The following is a 16212-nucleotide window of genomic DNA, read 5'->3' as shown; positions in this document are numbered from 1 at the left end:
TTTCCTCTGGTGGTTTCTAAGGATAACTCAGCTTACGCTATCACCCACAGTTTTTTTTTTTTATTTTCCTCCAATCAAATTACTCTTTTCGTCATACATTCCACTTCAGTCCATCGTTGACTTCCCCTATACACAGATTGATTGTACCCAATTATTACTTAGGTAGCTGTCACGTCCCACGGCTGATATCCAAAGCACTTCAAACCCGTACGATTAGTTTTACAAAGAAATCTAACGGTTTATATTTCTCCAACAGTTGATCTACAGAGCACTGGCCCCTTTTTAGTTCAGTTTTCACACCGTAGCCAAGGATTATAAAGCTAACACGCGCACGCTTCTCTCTCAAGGTTTTCTTTTCCGGGGGTGTTTTGAAGGGGTCTTCTCTTCGACTTAGGCTGCTCTGCTCGCGATCTAGTGTGAACAAGACAGCCGTCTGATTCTGTTTAAGTTGATTTGGAGCTTAGATTTGGGGCCAACATTACGGTCTAGAGTTTTTGGGCTGTGTTTGTGGTTGTGGTGGTGGTGGGGGTTCCATACATCTTGTTTAGTGAATTGTCGTCGGCTTCAGTTGGAGTTATTTCCGGTGAAAGGTTTCGCTATTCATTGAGACAGCAAGGGATAAGTGACTGGTAAATCACTTTGCTTTTGGGGTTGTGTTTCGTTAGTTTATGGGGTGGTTTTGTGTTGACGGTTAGGGTTTTTGGTTCAATTATGTTGCTGTTGTAGGGAGTTTACTTTGGAGGTGTAAAATTTGCATTTCGGAACTTAGAGGCTATAAATCTTAATTTATTTGAACTATTTATCAACTTTGAAGGTGAGTTATTTATTTATTTATTTATTTATTCTGGGTTTCAATTATTCAAGTGATTTCATTTTTAAGTGTTGTAAACTTGGAATTTTGATGAATTTTCTTGTTTTAATTTTGAGGATATGTTTTTTAGAACTTGGTTTTCCCTCCTTCTTTGTGAAATTAGGAATTTGTCATACTGAAGTAATCTAGTTAAAAGGGAATTGAATGGTGAAATGTTTTTGTCCAAACTCAATGGAGCCTTATCATGTCTTGTTCAAGCCACACAGCAGCTAGATAAGGCTATGTGGAAGTATGTGGGGGTAACGTTATTCCCATGGTTTGTATATGCAGAGTTGGTAGTAAGCGAATTGTTTTGTCCCAGTGAATAGAAGAACTAAAGAATTACTGGAATAAAAGATGATGGTGAAGAATGATAAATTCCATGGAAGGTTTTATGGAAATGCCTTTGAGACAGCAGGTGAATTGGAGGGTTCTGGTAGCTCAGGACGGATTGATATAGAGGTTACTGCTTCTGAGGATTCAAGTGCCCCTACAAGGAAATGCATTAATTTAAATTCAAATAAAGAGGATACTTTTGGTGTTCCTAAACAAGTCCTTTCCCTATCACGCATGTCGCCATCTGAAAGAAAGGTTGTAATACATAGGTTGAGATTCGAACTTGAACAGTTAGGGATACTCCAGAAGAAAGTGGAGTTGCAGAAAGTGAATGCCGTTACAGTGTCTTCTTCCAGTGACATTCTCAGTTGCAGCAATGGCGCAAATGGGCCTCGAGCTGCAAATTTTAGCAAGTCATCTGTGATGACCTCTGGGCCAGGGAAGAAGGCAAATCCTATAGGTAAGGGGCGTGAATGGAATAGGAGTAGTTCTGGGAGGTTCAAGTCTGCAAAGCAGGCTCTAGCACCAAGCACTACAAATGTGATGGTGATGAAACAGTGTGAGATGCTGTTGAATAGATTGATGACCCATCAGTATGGATGGGTGTTTAATGAGCCAGTTGATGTAGTGAAGTTGAACATTCCAGATTATTTTACTATAATTAAGCATCCAATGGATTTGGCAACCATAAAGAGGAAGATAGCCTCAGGGGTGTACTCAAGCCCATTGGAATTTCTTGCTGATGTGAGGCTTACTTTCAATAATGCAAGGGAGTACAATCCAAAGGGGCATGATGTACACATCATGGCTGATACTCTTAGTAAATATTTTGAAGTGAGATGGAAAACTATAGAAAAGAAATTACCCAAGATTGATGCTCAGGCTTTACCAGCAAAGTCAGGCCCTTGTGAAGAACTGCAAAGTTCTGAAACATCTCCCATTAAAAAGAGAAAAATAACTGAATATCAACATGAAATTGTGCTAGAGCCTGCTAGGCAGATAATGACGGATGATGATAAGCAGAATCTAGGAAGAGAATTGGAGTCTTTGTTGGGAGAAATGCCTGTAAATATCATTGATTTTTTGAGAGATCATAGTTCTAAGGGAACGGATGCTGGAGAGGATGAAATTGAGATAGATATTGATGATCTCAGTGATGACACTTTATTCACATTGCGGAGGCTTTTAGATGAATATTTGCAAGAGAAACAAAAGAACGAATCAAGGGGGGAACCTTGTGAGATAGAGGTATCCTACCCTCTTAGTTGAGCAGTTATTTTTCTTTCATTTGTTTTTGGTTGCCTTTATCACAAGAATTGTGTTTTTTATTCCTCGCTGCAGCTGTTGAACGTGTCTGGGCTAAGCAATTCATCCATGCAACAACAAAAAGGTCATTGTTTATTGCACTTTGTTCCATGTGTAGAATCTGACAGTCATGTTTTGCACATTTAAAGCAACCTTTTATTTATTTTTGCTTTCTCATTTTTTCTAGGTAATGACCCAGGTGATGAGGAGGTTGATATTGGTGGCAATGAGCGTCCGGTCTCAAGCTATCCTCCTTTTGAGATAGAAAAGGATGCAGGTCACAAGGGCAGTAAATGTATCAGTTCAGGAAGTTCCAGTGGTAGAATCTCATTTATCCTCTTGTGTCAGTTTGGAGTTCCCATTTTATATTTTTTATCCAAAATAGTGTTTTTAATGCACACGCGCACACACATCACGAGTTTATGGAAGTTCTTTGTGTTTGGAAATTGTAAGAGAGCATATACCCAAGTACCTGTGATGAGTTAAATATTGCCAATGCCTTATTAGATTGTTATCTGTGTTTGTCTTTCTCTAATGGATTTTACTGCTCATTAATCTACTTTAATTATGTTTAGTATGGTGTGGCTATCCCTTTGAATGCTGAATCCTTCACTTAGTGTAGAATTCAATAAATTAAAATTGAAATATGTTATTAGAAAGAAAACTGAAACTAGGTTTCTCAGGCGTTTTTGTGGCTCTCTTTATCTTTTTTTTTTGGCCACTTCTTGATAATTTTTTTACTCAAATTACTTTATATCGTTTTCAGTTAGGGGTTTATTTTATACTCTGTGTGATTTTGGTTAATCCATCTTGGGATTTCTGGTCAGTGACGGAGCTAGAAATATAGTTTAGGGGGGGGGCCCAATTAAAATATGTTATTTGTTAAATAAATAAAAATTGATAGGAAAATTTTTCACAAAAGTTAATATGTTGTTACAAGGAATACTCTCATATATATATATATATATATATATATATATATATATATATATAATTTAAAAAGTGAGAAACTACCTTATTTGATTTTGAAAATACAATGATTAAGTCGTCGATTTCATCAAAATAACAGAAATTTAATTATTTCAATTGAAACAAAGGTGGAACTAGGAATCTATCATTTGTGGGGAGGGAATAAAACCTGCTGTAATGATACAGTATAAACTATTTTGTTGATGGATTATAGAGTGAGAAACTAATTTGTTTGATTTTGAAAATATATAGATTAAATTGTGTACTTCATTAAATATTAAGTACTAAAGTGTAAATTATCGTACAAAATATTTATTTTTAAAAAATTGTCACTATACCCCTAACTCTGTCCCTGTTTCTGGTAGATAGTATCTATCAAAAAGTTACTAATTTCTTTCATCAATTGAACAAAAAAATGAAAATGCTTTGAGGATAAGTTTCGTGGGGAAGACCCTAACCTCCCTCTGTCCCTGTTTCTGGTAGATAGTATCTATAAAAAAGTTACTAATTTCTTTCATCTATTGAACAAAAAAATGAAAAGGCTTTGAGGATAAGTTTCCTGCCCTCTGACAAAATTAGGATAATATATATAAATTATTTCATATTTTTTTAGAAGAAATGGTACAAGAATATCAAATCCTTCAAGAGTTGGATTGACAAGTTTTTTCTTGCTTGCTTTTCTGGAATCCAAGCCAATATAGTTCATTGTGACATGTATCGGCTCCCACATGCTATGATCTTATTGCAAGTTTCTAACTTCCAAAGAAAATCTTTGTTTAAATTGGAAGTGAACTCATTAGATTCTCTTACAGAACTGGTAACCTTTTCCCTTTTTCTATTCGTACATTTCAGACTCTGACTCTGATAGTTCTTCTGAAAGTGAATTTGATGATGCTAAAGCTTTGACTCCAGTAGCTGCAACAAAGGTACATTCTAGTTTGAATTGTCTTAATATTTTGAAAACCTAATTGTGTAACTCGCTTGTGGCTGATAAGCTTGCTTTTTCTTCTTCTGATAGCATTGAGGCATTTCATATCTGAAAGTGGTTTTTTGTGCATTTCTTATTTAGGCTCCCGAAAACCTGGGCTGGGGAGCTCAATTTGATGATAAAGCAAGTGCTGGTGATCCGTTGGAGTTATATCGTGAGTGTTTCTCTCTCTCTCTCCTTTTTCTTTTTGTTGGTTTTGGGGGAGGATGTTTGTTTTTTTTTTGAGGGGTGGGGTTTTTGGGGTGTGGTGGTTGAATGTTGCAAGATCACTGTATAAATTGGCACTAATCTTATGAAACAGCCGTGTTGTATAAAATATAATCTGAAATATATCCATATCTGTCCTAGCTTTTTGTTCCCCAAATAATTGGAAATCTGGAATAAGTTCATATGAGACTGGAAATACGTAATTCAGTAGGTGGAAAATCATAAACCCTTTCTTCTTTGAAACAATTTATTACTTATCCAGTGAAGACCATATAGAAGTTGATGATGGTTCAAAGCCAATTGTTGGCTTTTTTGCTTTTAAAGCTCATCCAGGACCAACTTTCATGTCTCAAATTTTTTTTGATCTCTTTGTACCTGATTTAGATTCTCAACCAACCCTCCTTCCCTTTTCTTTTCCTGCCTTTGCTTAGTTTATTTATAAAAGTATGAAATTTGTCAATCCAGAGTCATGTCCAGAATCTGTTAGTGGGTTGGATCAACTTGAGCAGACTTCCCAGCCAAAGCCAAGCTCTCTCGAGTCAGATTGCTGTCAAGATGGTAAGCTCAAGAAATTGCTTTCCTTAAAATTTTGGGTTGAGCATCTCACTGATCTCACAAATATCTTAGGGGACTGTGCACCAAGTGGGAGGCAGGTTTCCCCTGAGAAGCTCATCAGGGCTGCAATGCTGAGGAACCGATTTGCTGATACAATATTAAAAGCTCGAGAAAAGGCGCTTTTGCAGGTTGGTTACAAATTTGGGTTGCCTTTAAATCTTTGTGTGCATACCTATTGCTGATGGTTATAAGTTGTGGGCATGGTTAGGTTGATAAGGACCCTGAGAAACTGAGGCAGGAGATGGATGAGCTTGAGTTGCAGAAAAAGAAAGGTTCAGACCAACTTTTTAATTTTTATTTTGATTTCTCTTTTGTGTTATGTTGGTGTATTGTCGGTGTACAAATAATTGTTTACTTAAATATGTCCAGAAAAAGCTAGATTGCAAGCTGAAGCCAAGGCTGCTGAAGATGCTCGAAGGCAAGTTGAGGCAGCAGCTGCAGCTGAGGCTAGGAGGAAGAGGGAGCTTGAAAGAGAAGCGGCACGTCAAGCTTTGTTGAAGGTAAAATTTCAGATTCATGTTGTGGAAGTAGAGCCTTATTCTGTAATTCATTGATGTGGATTTTGAGTACAAGTTTTGATTTTGCAGATGGAAAAAACTGTTGAAATTAATGAAAACTCTCGGTTTCTCGAAGACTTAGAGATGCTTAGGACTGCGCCTGCAGAGCATTTACCAAGCTCTGTCGATGAGACAAGCCCAGACCACTCGCAGGATGGCTTAGGGGGTTTAAAGTTTAGGGGATGTAACCCCTTAGAACAGCTTGGTTTGTTCATGAAACAGGATGATGAGGATGACGAGGGTGAGCCGTTAAATGTTCTAAATCCTGTAAATGACGTAGAAGAGGGAGAGATTGATTGAGTTGTGTTGCTTGTATTCATGAATGATAATGAATCATGGTTCCAAAGCATACAATCTGTTTCCAGGGCAGTTGAAATCTGGCAACTATTGGAACTCACTTCCCTTGGATGGCAAACAGGCAAGCTCGGCTCACGACGTGAGAAGGACCAAATTTTTATACGCTACTTGGAAATTCATTATGTTACCAAATATGCTTGATGCGATAAATGAAGATGATAATAATAATAATAATAATAATAATAATAATAATAATAATAATAATAAATTATCCAATATATGGTAATTTTATTTGAATTTCTAAAATATTCTCTGAAACATTAATTATGTAGAAACAAGAATGATTGAATATTGTTAATATAATAGCCAACTAAATAATTTCAAAATTCATCCAACATTTCCCTAAAATTAAAGACCTCACATTAAACATAGAGAAAAATGGCTTATTTTGACATTAGATTTCTACTTGTATTGATACTCAATAAAATAGAGGATTTGAAATTTGAGACTGCATTTTTCCCTTTCTGGAAACTATGGAAAATCAATCGTGCTTTTTTTTTTATTGGTAACTATCTATCATAACTACATTTTTTTTCTATTAAAAACAATTAAAATATAAATATTGTTTTGTTTTATCTTACAAAAATAAATTAATAACTCACTTAAAAAATCTAGGTTCGGTCTTCATGTTTTTAATCTCCCTACTAAAAAAAATTAAAATTAAACACAAATTTAATTTATGTATGAAAATATAAATAGAATAAAACTTAATTTCCCGTTGGATGTTCAATTTAATTCACTTTTAATTTTTAGTTTAATTTAATCTAAAATTTTCAATTTATATCTAATTTAGCTCAAATTTAAGGAAGGTGTAACTCACTCACCTCTTTAGCGCTTGAGTTGCTTTTTTTTTTAATTTTTTTAAAGTTAATTATTTAGTTAATTATTGTTAATTTAATTAACTATAATTAATTATTTTTATACTTTACTTTTTTAATATTAATTAATAATATGGAGAAAAAGATAATGTTTTTATATTTTTAGTTTTATTTAATTATAATTTTTTAATTTTAAATTAAAAATATGAAAATATAAAAATAATACTTTAATTTTTTATTTAATTAATTATACAATATAAAAATAACATTTTAATATTAAAAAATAATACGTGTTAATTAGTTAGATTAATTTAAATATAAATCAAAACTTATATATTAAATTAAATTAAAAATTAAAAATAAATTAAATTAAATTAAATTAAAAATAAACTAAATTAAATATCTCCAATAAATATGATACAAATTGAACTTTATTCAAATTTATAACATCAATCCTATAAAAAGGCATTCCTCCCTGCACTATTTTAAACGTTACGCAATAACTTAAAATTTTATTTTTTTATATGTATATAATTTATTTTAAAGAAAAAGAAATACATTTTCAAAACCACACTTATCAGCCCATTCAATCGGTTTTACTTGGAAACTGGATCAATGATTAATCTGATTCATGCTATAATTTTCCTTTTTTTTTTTTTAAGACCGGAATCAACCCATATGAATCGACCGGTAATCGATTGATTTGCATATTGCCTTTCTAAGACATTTTTAAAAGCACTTGCCAATTTTTCTACATAAGCTCCTTCTATATATATATATATATATATATATGACATTAAGTTAGTAATTTATTAATATATTAATTTAAAATATTCAATTATTTTTATATGATAATTTTATATCATAAAGTATGTAAAATTTTCTTTATTTATTACTTTATAAAAATTTTGTACATCAAAATTTATTTTTTTATTAACATAAATAATTTATTATTATTAAATTTTTATTTTTAATATTTTTTATTATCCAATATTATTACTTAAATTTAAAATTTAAAATTATTATATTAAATTATATTTTAAAATATAATTAATTTTATTTTAATAATTATATAATAATTATAAAAATATATTATTATCATTTTTAAGAGATTATTAATTTTATAATATAAAATTAATATTTATTTAACTCCAATTCTTAGTCTTGTCTTTCCAGTTGAATGACCGATAAAATATAAGGTGGTGGAAGCCGGCGCTGACTACTCAGTGACACTTGCGATGACAGAGCGGTGCATTTAAATTAAATTAAAACACCGTCGTTTTAAATTGCTATCCTTATCGATTCCGCCATTCTTCAGATAAATGTCAATAATTGTTTTTAAATTTATATAATTATAATATTTTAATTTTAAAGTGTAAAATAAAATTTTTTTAATTTTTAATTTTTATATAATAAAATTATTTTTATTTTTAATAATTAATTTTTAATTAAAAATTAATATGAATAATTCTCATACAACACTTCCTTAAATTTCTTCTTCATGGAAATTATAAAATTATTTTTTTTATGTATAAAAAATTATTTTATATATATAAAAAATTTAATTTACATATAATTAAAAAAAAACTGATGCTGAAACTATATAAATGAGTGTCTAATTTAAAAATTAATAATTAAAAAATAAATTATATTTTTAAATTAAAAAATTATAATACTACTACTAGATTAGATAAATTGAATTACAAAGTGTCAAAATTTATCTACAATTCCTCGAGTGCGAAGCAAATTCAAAATTCAGAGCAGTCAATCCAAACCCCACCCACTATCCCTTTCTCTCTATAAAGGAAAAATCTTCAACCATTGTCATCATCCTCTTCCTTCTTCCTAATTCAAGTCCCACAAAGGGTTTCCATTTACATATGGAAACCCTAATTCAATCTCTCCCAAATCTCCCCCTATTCTTCTCCTTCTTCCTTGTCATTTATTTCTTAGCCCAATTCCTTGTCTTTCGTAATTGGAGCTCCAATGTCCGTCCTGAAGCCTCCAGTTGCTTAATCTCCCTCTTTCACGGCACACCCGCTGTTTTTTTAGCCTCTTACGCCATCCTCGCTGACCCACGTCGCGGTTTCTCGTCGCCCAACACCGCAATACAGGCTGCCGTTCTTGACTATAGCATTGCATATTTCTTGATGGATCTAATTCATTACCTCATTTTCTTTCCTAGCGATGTTCTCTTTATCGGACACCATTTGGCCACCCTTTTCGTCTTCCTTACTTGCCGGTATATGGTCTCTCACGGCGCGTACGCCATACTCTCCTTGCTCGTCCTCGCCGAAGTGACGAGTTTTTGCCAGAACGTGTGGACGCTCGCCGGTGCGCGAAGGAAGGATGCCAAATTCGCCGTCAAGGTGTACAATTTCCTGTCTGCTCCTTTTTATTCGTTTTACTCTTTGGTGAGGGGTTTTTTGGGTCCATATTTTGTGTATCGAATGGGAGTGTTTTATATAAGTGGGGCTGCAGATAGCGTTATACCCAAATGGGTTTGGGTTTCGTGGATGATCGTTGTGATAGCGGCAATTTCTGTTAGTATTTTGTGGATTACCAATTTGTGGATTGAATTGTATAGAGAAAGGAAGGGCAAGTTTGAGAAGAAATTGAGATAATAAGGGTAAAAGCCGTAGCCTTTTATTTATTGTTATGTTCTGTGGTTAGAGAATTTCTAAGCCATAGAAATGTTGTGTAACACTGGAAGCTTGGTGGGTGTACTGCTCATTATTGATTCCCATTTTTAACAATGCCTCTTTTTTGTATTCTTTATGTAATTTTGGATTATCATGAAATTATGTTAAGGAGATTTTTTTTGTCTTCTATGAACCTTTTGTATGTAGTAAATGTTTATTTATATGTGTGGTGCTTCTATAACGACTTGATTTATGCAAATTTGTATGTATGTTTATGTTTGATCCTTTTTAGTTGATTATGGTTATATTGAGCTTATAACTAAATTATCTTTTACTCACGAGTTTAGTTAGGGTTTTTCTGTCAGCTAGAGAAAAGAAAATATGATTCTAATATGTAGCTGATAATGTTACAAGAAACATTGCACTACCAGAAAGTTGTAATTTGGCAGCTGCACGGCATCAAAGTGAGTGTTGTTATTATCCAAATAGTAGGTGAGGGGTGGTATGTATTGGTTGGCGTTGGGACATTTAATTTGATTAACAAGTTTTCATTTGTTTGCCGCTCGAAAACGTGCTGGGAATTTTGCCAGCACTAGATGTCACATTTCAGGTTACTGCTCTCAGTTTTGTCAATAACTTCCCTACTGTTACTTTTTTTTTCTCACATGGTACATGATGTGAAAGTAAAGATAATCTACTTAAGGGAAAAAATTTTAATGTTGATGCTGGATTTCCAGTCACCCTCTGGATTTGTATACGTTGTATGTATCAGAAATTTCTTTCATTTGATGTCCTCTGCAGATATGAACATTGATCACCTCCTTTATGTTATTATGATTTCATATTTTAGCTTTAGTTGGATGAACATCATGAGTGGTAATTTTTAGGCAGCAAGCAGAAGATACAGCATTATTCAGTGCCACTAGTCAAGATTTAGATTACATGGTTGATACAACCAGGAAAATAATGACATTCTTGAAACCTTTCAATTGACTAATTGTTTCCTCTGAAGTCTGAATTGCTTGAACATTAACTAGCAAATGATAACTTAGATTTCGGAACACAGTGATGAATAAAGTTAACATGGCTTGTTTATTGAATTAATTTTGGGGGACCATATTTAAGATTTTTGTAACACTCCTAAATTTTAATTAATTATTTTATGGATAGATATAATATTTTATTTAAATTTTTGGAAATTTTTTGAATTTTTGAAATTGAGTTCGATTTTCTGAAAATATAAAAATTTGATGATTTTTAAAAATTTATTTAAAGACCACGTGACAAAATTAAAAATATATTTAGATCCTACGAATTTTTCTGAGTTTTATAGAATTTTTTGAAAATTGTTGGGCCTCATTTTTAGTTCCAAGCAGAGTAAAATTTCAATTTTTGGTATCATGAATCGAACCGGCTTTTCCTTTTTCTTCCCTCTCCTCCCTCGCGCGCCCGACACCCCCACCTTTCTCTCCGTTTTCTCTCTCCCTCCTCCCCTCGCCAGCCAGCTACCGCCCCAGCCTTCCCCGGTCGCGCACCTCCAGGACACCTTCTTGTCGTTGGCCGACGTTCCAGACCGCTGGAAAACGGCTCAAAAACTCCCCCTTCGCGTGCGCGCTGTTTCATCTTCCCGGTCAAAAGCTGGCCGATCCGGCCACCAATCGAACTGGGTCTTGTCTCAAAACACATCTACACATCGAGAGCTTTCTATAGACACTAAGAACATAAAAATCTATTAAGCGGTTTGTCTAATTTTTGCTCGGGAAGTTTTAGCTCATTTTGACTTTCGGGCTAGATTTCTCGAAAACCGTAAACCCCACAAAAAATTTGAGAGTACTGGAGTGCTCCACTCGTCAAGAGCTTCGCGGCAATACCCATTTCAAATTTTTCAGACACTGTTTTCTGGTGGGTTCTATGAAACTTCGCAGTGTTTTTTCGAGCATTAAATGACTCTAGAAAATTCCGTAAAAATTATATACTCACCCCCGTGTTGTGGGCTTCATATAGGTACATTCAATTTGTGGAAATTCGATGGTTGCTCGGATCTGCAATTTCAGGTCGGGCAGACAGACTACCAGGAAATCTTCAGAATCGGGTTGAGAGTATAGGCTACCCATCATTTTCAGACGTTCCAGACTCATCTCTAGGGTCAGAATTGGCATTGGTAAACTCGAATCCTACTTTTTCTTAATTATCTAGTGTCTGATTTCGATTAAAAATCTATAAAATATTCGTGGTAGGTTAGAAAAATATAATTCCTTTTGTATTAGCTTAATAATATTGCTAAGGATCGCGGGGCAAAATTTTAGAATTTTTAGAGCTCATTTGGGCAATTTTTGCAAAAATGGGTAATTATAGGGGCTAAATTGTAATTTTTTAAATTATGATTGTTGACTGTTGGATGGGCCCAGGAGGGGCCATGTGATGTGATTGAGTTGTGGATGTGTGACTTGTGGATATAGAAGTGCATTTTTGAACCTTTTTGTAGGTTGGGTAGGTCCTAGGTATAAGAGAAACTTTGCCTAATTTTTGACACGACTTAGGGTATTTTTGGTCTTTTTTCAAACTTGTATTGAGTCAAATATATTAAATAATTGCAATGAAATTTGTCAGGTGAGTCGGGACAGCCTTCCTCCTCTGCCCAGCCGCCACAGTGAACTCGGTTTAAATCTGTGAGTAAAATATTAATTTTAATTATAATTTCAATATTATTATATATTCAAGCGTGTTCATGCATCACTTATAAATATGTATCTATGTAATTAAACACTAGATACGATTTATAATGCATTCTTAATTGATGAAGTGCCAGGATTGTTGTTTATGGTAATTGGGAGCAGTGTGCGTACGTTGGTGTGCATGTGGTGTGTGGTATTGGGTATGAATAGAATGAGTAGACGCGGCTTAAGAGACACTCGCTGGGACTCGGTTCTTTAGGGATAAGTCGGGGTAGTCACGGCTTGAGAGACACTTGCTAGCTCCCGTATTTGGTTTATTAAGCGAAAGTCCGGCTTGAGAGACACTCACTGGCAGAGGTTGGATTAAGAGAGTTGTATAGGGGATCAACTTTCATATATGTACTGTTTGAACATTATTGGGTGTGTGAGTGCTCCAAATTACCTTTTTATTGTTATGATGTGATTTGTATGAAAATTATGATGATGTTGCATTTCACTCTTTAGGATGTATTAGCTCTAGGTAGCTATAGAAATTGTTGTTAAAATTGGTATTTTACTCTCTGAGTCGAACACTCACTTCTGTTTATCTTATTTTTTCAGGCTACAGGAGATTTATTGTTAAGTTCTAATCGGTCTCTCTCTCGCAGGTCGTCCATTAATATTAATGATGTTTGTATAATTTTACTAACTCCTAAAACTTCACATGTATTAGAAGTACTTAATTGATTTGGGTCTGTATTATACTTGCTGTGTTGGATCTGCAAAATTGGGTTGAGGAATAGTTAGGCTTACTACAGGGCTCGGGGCCTTTAGGCTGGCCTAGGTCCTATTGCCGATCCGGCCCATAGGTTGGGTTATGACAAATGTGGTATCAGAGCTTAGGCTCCAGATTCATAGGAAGTATATGTCTACAGTTTTGGGAAGAGTCTAATAGGAGTTACATGCGGACAAGTAAATGAGACAACCTTAGTGAGTTGCTGTTGCGTGTTAATTTTACTTCAGGGGGAATCATCTTACGTATTTGTTAAAATTTAATTTGGGAATTGGATAAGAACTCTCCTCCGATCACCTTTAAATATTTATTAAAATTTTTAAGCTTGAGAATCGGATAAGAACTCTCCTCCGATCTCTTTTTAAATATTTGATAAAATTTTTAAGTGAGAACCGGATAAGAACTCTCCTCCAATCTCCTTTTAAATGTTTATTAAAATTTTTAAGTGAGAACCGGATAAGAACTCTCCTCCGATCTCTTTTTAAATATTTACTAAAATTTTTAAGTGAGAACCGGATAAGAACTCTCCTCCGATCTCCTTTTTAAATATTTGTTAAAATTTTAGATTGAGAATCGGATAAGAACTCTCCTCCGATCTCTTTTATTTTAATAGGGACCGGATAAGGACTTTTCCGATCTCTCGAAACTTGATTACAGCTACCCGTCGCGAAATCCTAGAACTAAGGGTTTTGGCATTTAAAGATGCAGGGGCTCGGAATAAGGCTTCTTTTAACTCATTGGTACCTTGTAACTAGTCAGGAGATACCAAACCGAATTTTCCGACCTTCCTATGTGGTCACCTTACCAGTACCTTTTGATACCCGATCTATCCCATTAATCTATCTTAAGGTTCGGTTTTACTATGCTTTGTGACGTCTTACTCAATTGTCTTTTGCATTATTCTAGTGATTCGGCCTTACTATTTTCCCGACTTATTGTTCAGACCTTTCATTATTTTAAAGAGACCCTTAAGATACAGTTACCTACATTTTATCCGACCACTTATATGTTACTCGGGACTGGAAGACTTACGTTCAGGAATAACAAAGATTAATAAAAAGAATGGACTGGTCAACACGGAAGTAAACTCAAGAATGACCTTCTTCGTGTTCTTTAGCGCAATATAAACTTGGAGAAAATTATATATATATAAAGAATAAAGGAAATACGTAAAATAAGAACGAGCACTTAATAAAAAAAAGCAATATGAGCACTCACCTGTGGGGAGTCGGATCTATTGAACTAACTATGGGATCACAGAAAATAACGGGGGCCGCGGGCTGGTAACCTGAAGACTAAGGTTCGCCTTGAAATGAGGAATACCTTATTAAAATGCAATCCGATCAATATTATAACCAAGTATGAATGAAGTTGAGCTTGAACAACGGAAGTGGGAATAAAGATAACAAAGACAGAAATTGAGAGTGTCACAGGATAATGAACGAACTGAAAATGGAGAGTTTCAGTATTCAGAAATCCTTTGCAAGAAAATACTTCAGAAAACTGGTTTCAAAAGTTTTTCTTATGAAAGCTTTAAAAATAGCAGAGTAACGGGCTAAATTAAGTTTCAGAGTCCTTCTGCTATATTCACTATTTGTCCTCTCTTGAACAGTTTTTCATGCAGGTATTTATAGGAACCGGGTGCTCCCCATGGAGGGTCAGGATCTGTTTTGAGGGAGATGGAGGGTTAAGATTTTGAAGGACATGATCTAAGGGCTCAGGAATTAAAGAGAATCAGAACGGACGACTGAGATCCCCTCCAGAATATTTGTCCTTTTCTCTCTTCTAATCTGACGGCCTAAAATTTCTTGTCAAGAGCGATCTGAAGGCTAGGAGTGAAAGGCGCTGATCTTGTCATTTTCTTCTTCGATCCGAGGGCTCTGAGCTCGTCCTTACAAGTAAGATCAACAGTGGAGATTAGGATGTACGGCGCTGTCCTGGCGTACTCTGGCACATGTCAGTAATGCGGGCGATTCTGGGGCGTGCGGTGGAGATTTCGTTTGCGACGCTTTAACTACCTCAGCCCTGATTATGACGATAATCAGCAGGACCTGTCTTATTCTTTTTGCTATCCGACCTCCTTTCTTTTCCGATCTTCCTAACACGCTCTTTTCCGATCTTTCATGCCGGTCTCCCTTCTACCGATCTTTACCACACCGGTCTTCCTTTTATCGAGTTCGGTCCAGTCAAAGCATTTATTTCCCTCAATTCTCGAGGCGTCCGCTTCGTTTTCTGCTTGCAATAAATGCTCAAATTTTCCTATATATACCTTCAACTGGGAAGCCCTACCTCATTTGACTTTCTCCCCTATTCTCCTCATTTTTTCTGTTCTAGCTGCTCCGGCAACAATCCCGGACAAGATGACCGCTTTTAATCTTTTTCCGATTGCCCTCTTTGTTCCTTGCCTGAAAATTTATGATCCCGGTGATCGAAAAATCATGATGATCTTATCTGATGATAGTGAGAGAACTGGACTAATTAACCGATCTGGATCGAGGACCTCGATCGTGCCGATCTAGAAAAGTTCGCCCGATATAATCGATGAACTGATTTCGGGTGAGAAGACTGCTAATATTCCCCTCAACACCAGTGACTGCTCTTTGGTGTTCATCTGGCTCCTCTCCACTCTGGGTGTTCCGACAGCGGCTCGGTTTCGAGCGGTAACTTTGATGACGACCTCTCTCATTCTCATGAGAGTCATAGTCCCCCCAGCCGGTCTCCTGGTCAAACACATCTTTTGACTCAGCCACGAGACTAGGCTTTGACATAGGCCTTTTAGATAGGATGTTCCACCGATCTCTGAAGATCGCCCTTATGATGTAATTAGACATTTAATGTAATCCGATCTCTAGAGATCGCCCAAATGATGTAATTAGACCTTTAATGTAATCCGATCTCCAGAGATCGCCCAAATGATGTAATTTGACCTTTTGGAAATAAAATTTATTTTGCCAATTATCACTTTATTATTATTGATTATTCTCCGATCTCTGGTGTGTTTATCCGATCTGGTTTCCAACTGAACAACCCTCATCCGATCTACACTTTCAAACATTTGCCTTAATTAGCCGATCCCTAACTAGCCGGTCTCTCCTTATGGAATTTTGGAATATTCGTGAGA

At 35.0% G+C, this 16212-nt stretch overlaps 2 protein-coding genes across 5 annotated transcripts; both read left to right on the top strand.

The window, feature by feature from the left end:
• The first annotated feature begins 305 nt into the window (after positions 1-305).
• On the top strand, positions 306-6196 carry LOC110662875 (transcription factor GTE8). 4 transcript variants are annotated; one of them, XM_058140396.1, is made up of 12 exons: positions 307-629; positions 727-814; positions 1142-2434; positions 2528-2576; positions 2679-2810; positions 4313-4386; positions 4530-4602; positions 5121-5213; positions 5283-5398; positions 5479-5542; positions 5640-5770; positions 5858-6196. In XM_058140396.1, the coding sequence occupies exons 3-12, from the start codon at positions 1208-1210 to the stop codon at positions 6125-6127; spliced, it is 2229 nt and encodes a 742-aa protein (XP_057996379.1). In that variant the 5' UTR covers positions 307-629; positions 727-814; positions 1142-1207; the 3' UTR covers positions 6128-6196. The 4 variants fall into 4 exon arrangements, with proteins under 4 accessions (XP_057996380.1, XP_057996379.1, XP_057996377.1 ...); XM_058140394.1 differs by lacking the exon at positions 727-814; XM_058140393.1 differs by having other exon boundaries at positions 727-2434.
• A 2516-nt stretch (positions 6197-8712) lies between these two features.
• LOC110662876 (TLC domain-containing protein At5g14285) lies at positions 8713-9831 on the top strand. Its single transcript, XM_021822022.2, has one exon. It carries the CDS (start codon positions 8883-8885, stop codon positions 9624-9626), a length of 744 nt encoding a protein of 247 aa, XP_021677714.2. The 5' UTR covers positions 8713-8882; the 3' UTR covers positions 9627-9831.
• Positions 9832-16212: the final 6381 nt, after the last annotated feature.

Source organism: Hevea brasiliensis, chromosome 18, assembly GCF_030052815.1.
Source record: "Hevea brasiliensis isolate MT/VB/25A 57/8 chromosome 18, ASM3005281v1, whole genome shotgun sequence".
In the NCBI taxonomy this organism is placed as follows: domain Eukaryota; kingdom Viridiplantae; phylum Streptophyta; class Magnoliopsida; order Malpighiales; family Euphorbiaceae; genus Hevea; species Hevea brasiliensis.
This window is presented reverse-complemented; position numbering and strand designations above follow the sequence as displayed.

Excerpts from the sequence above, each read along its gene's own strand:
- LOC110662875 (XM_058140394.1), top strand. The coding sequence starts at position 1,208 with ATGATGGTGAAGAATGATAAATTCCATGGAAGGTTTTATGGAAATGCC. Across the intron at positions 4,387-4,529 it reads CTCCAGTAGCTGCAACAAAG|GCTCCCGAAAACCTGGGCTG; the intron begins GTACATTCTAGT and ends TTTCTTATTTAG. Across the intron at positions 5,399-5,478 it reads GAGAAAAGGCGCTTTTGCAG|GTTGATAAGGACCCTGAGAA; the intron begins GTTGGTTACAAA and ends GGGCATGGTTAG.
- LOC110662876 (XM_021822022.2), top strand. The coding sequence starts at position 8,883 with ATGGAAACCCTAATTCAATCTCTCCCAAATCTCCCCCTATTCTTCTCC.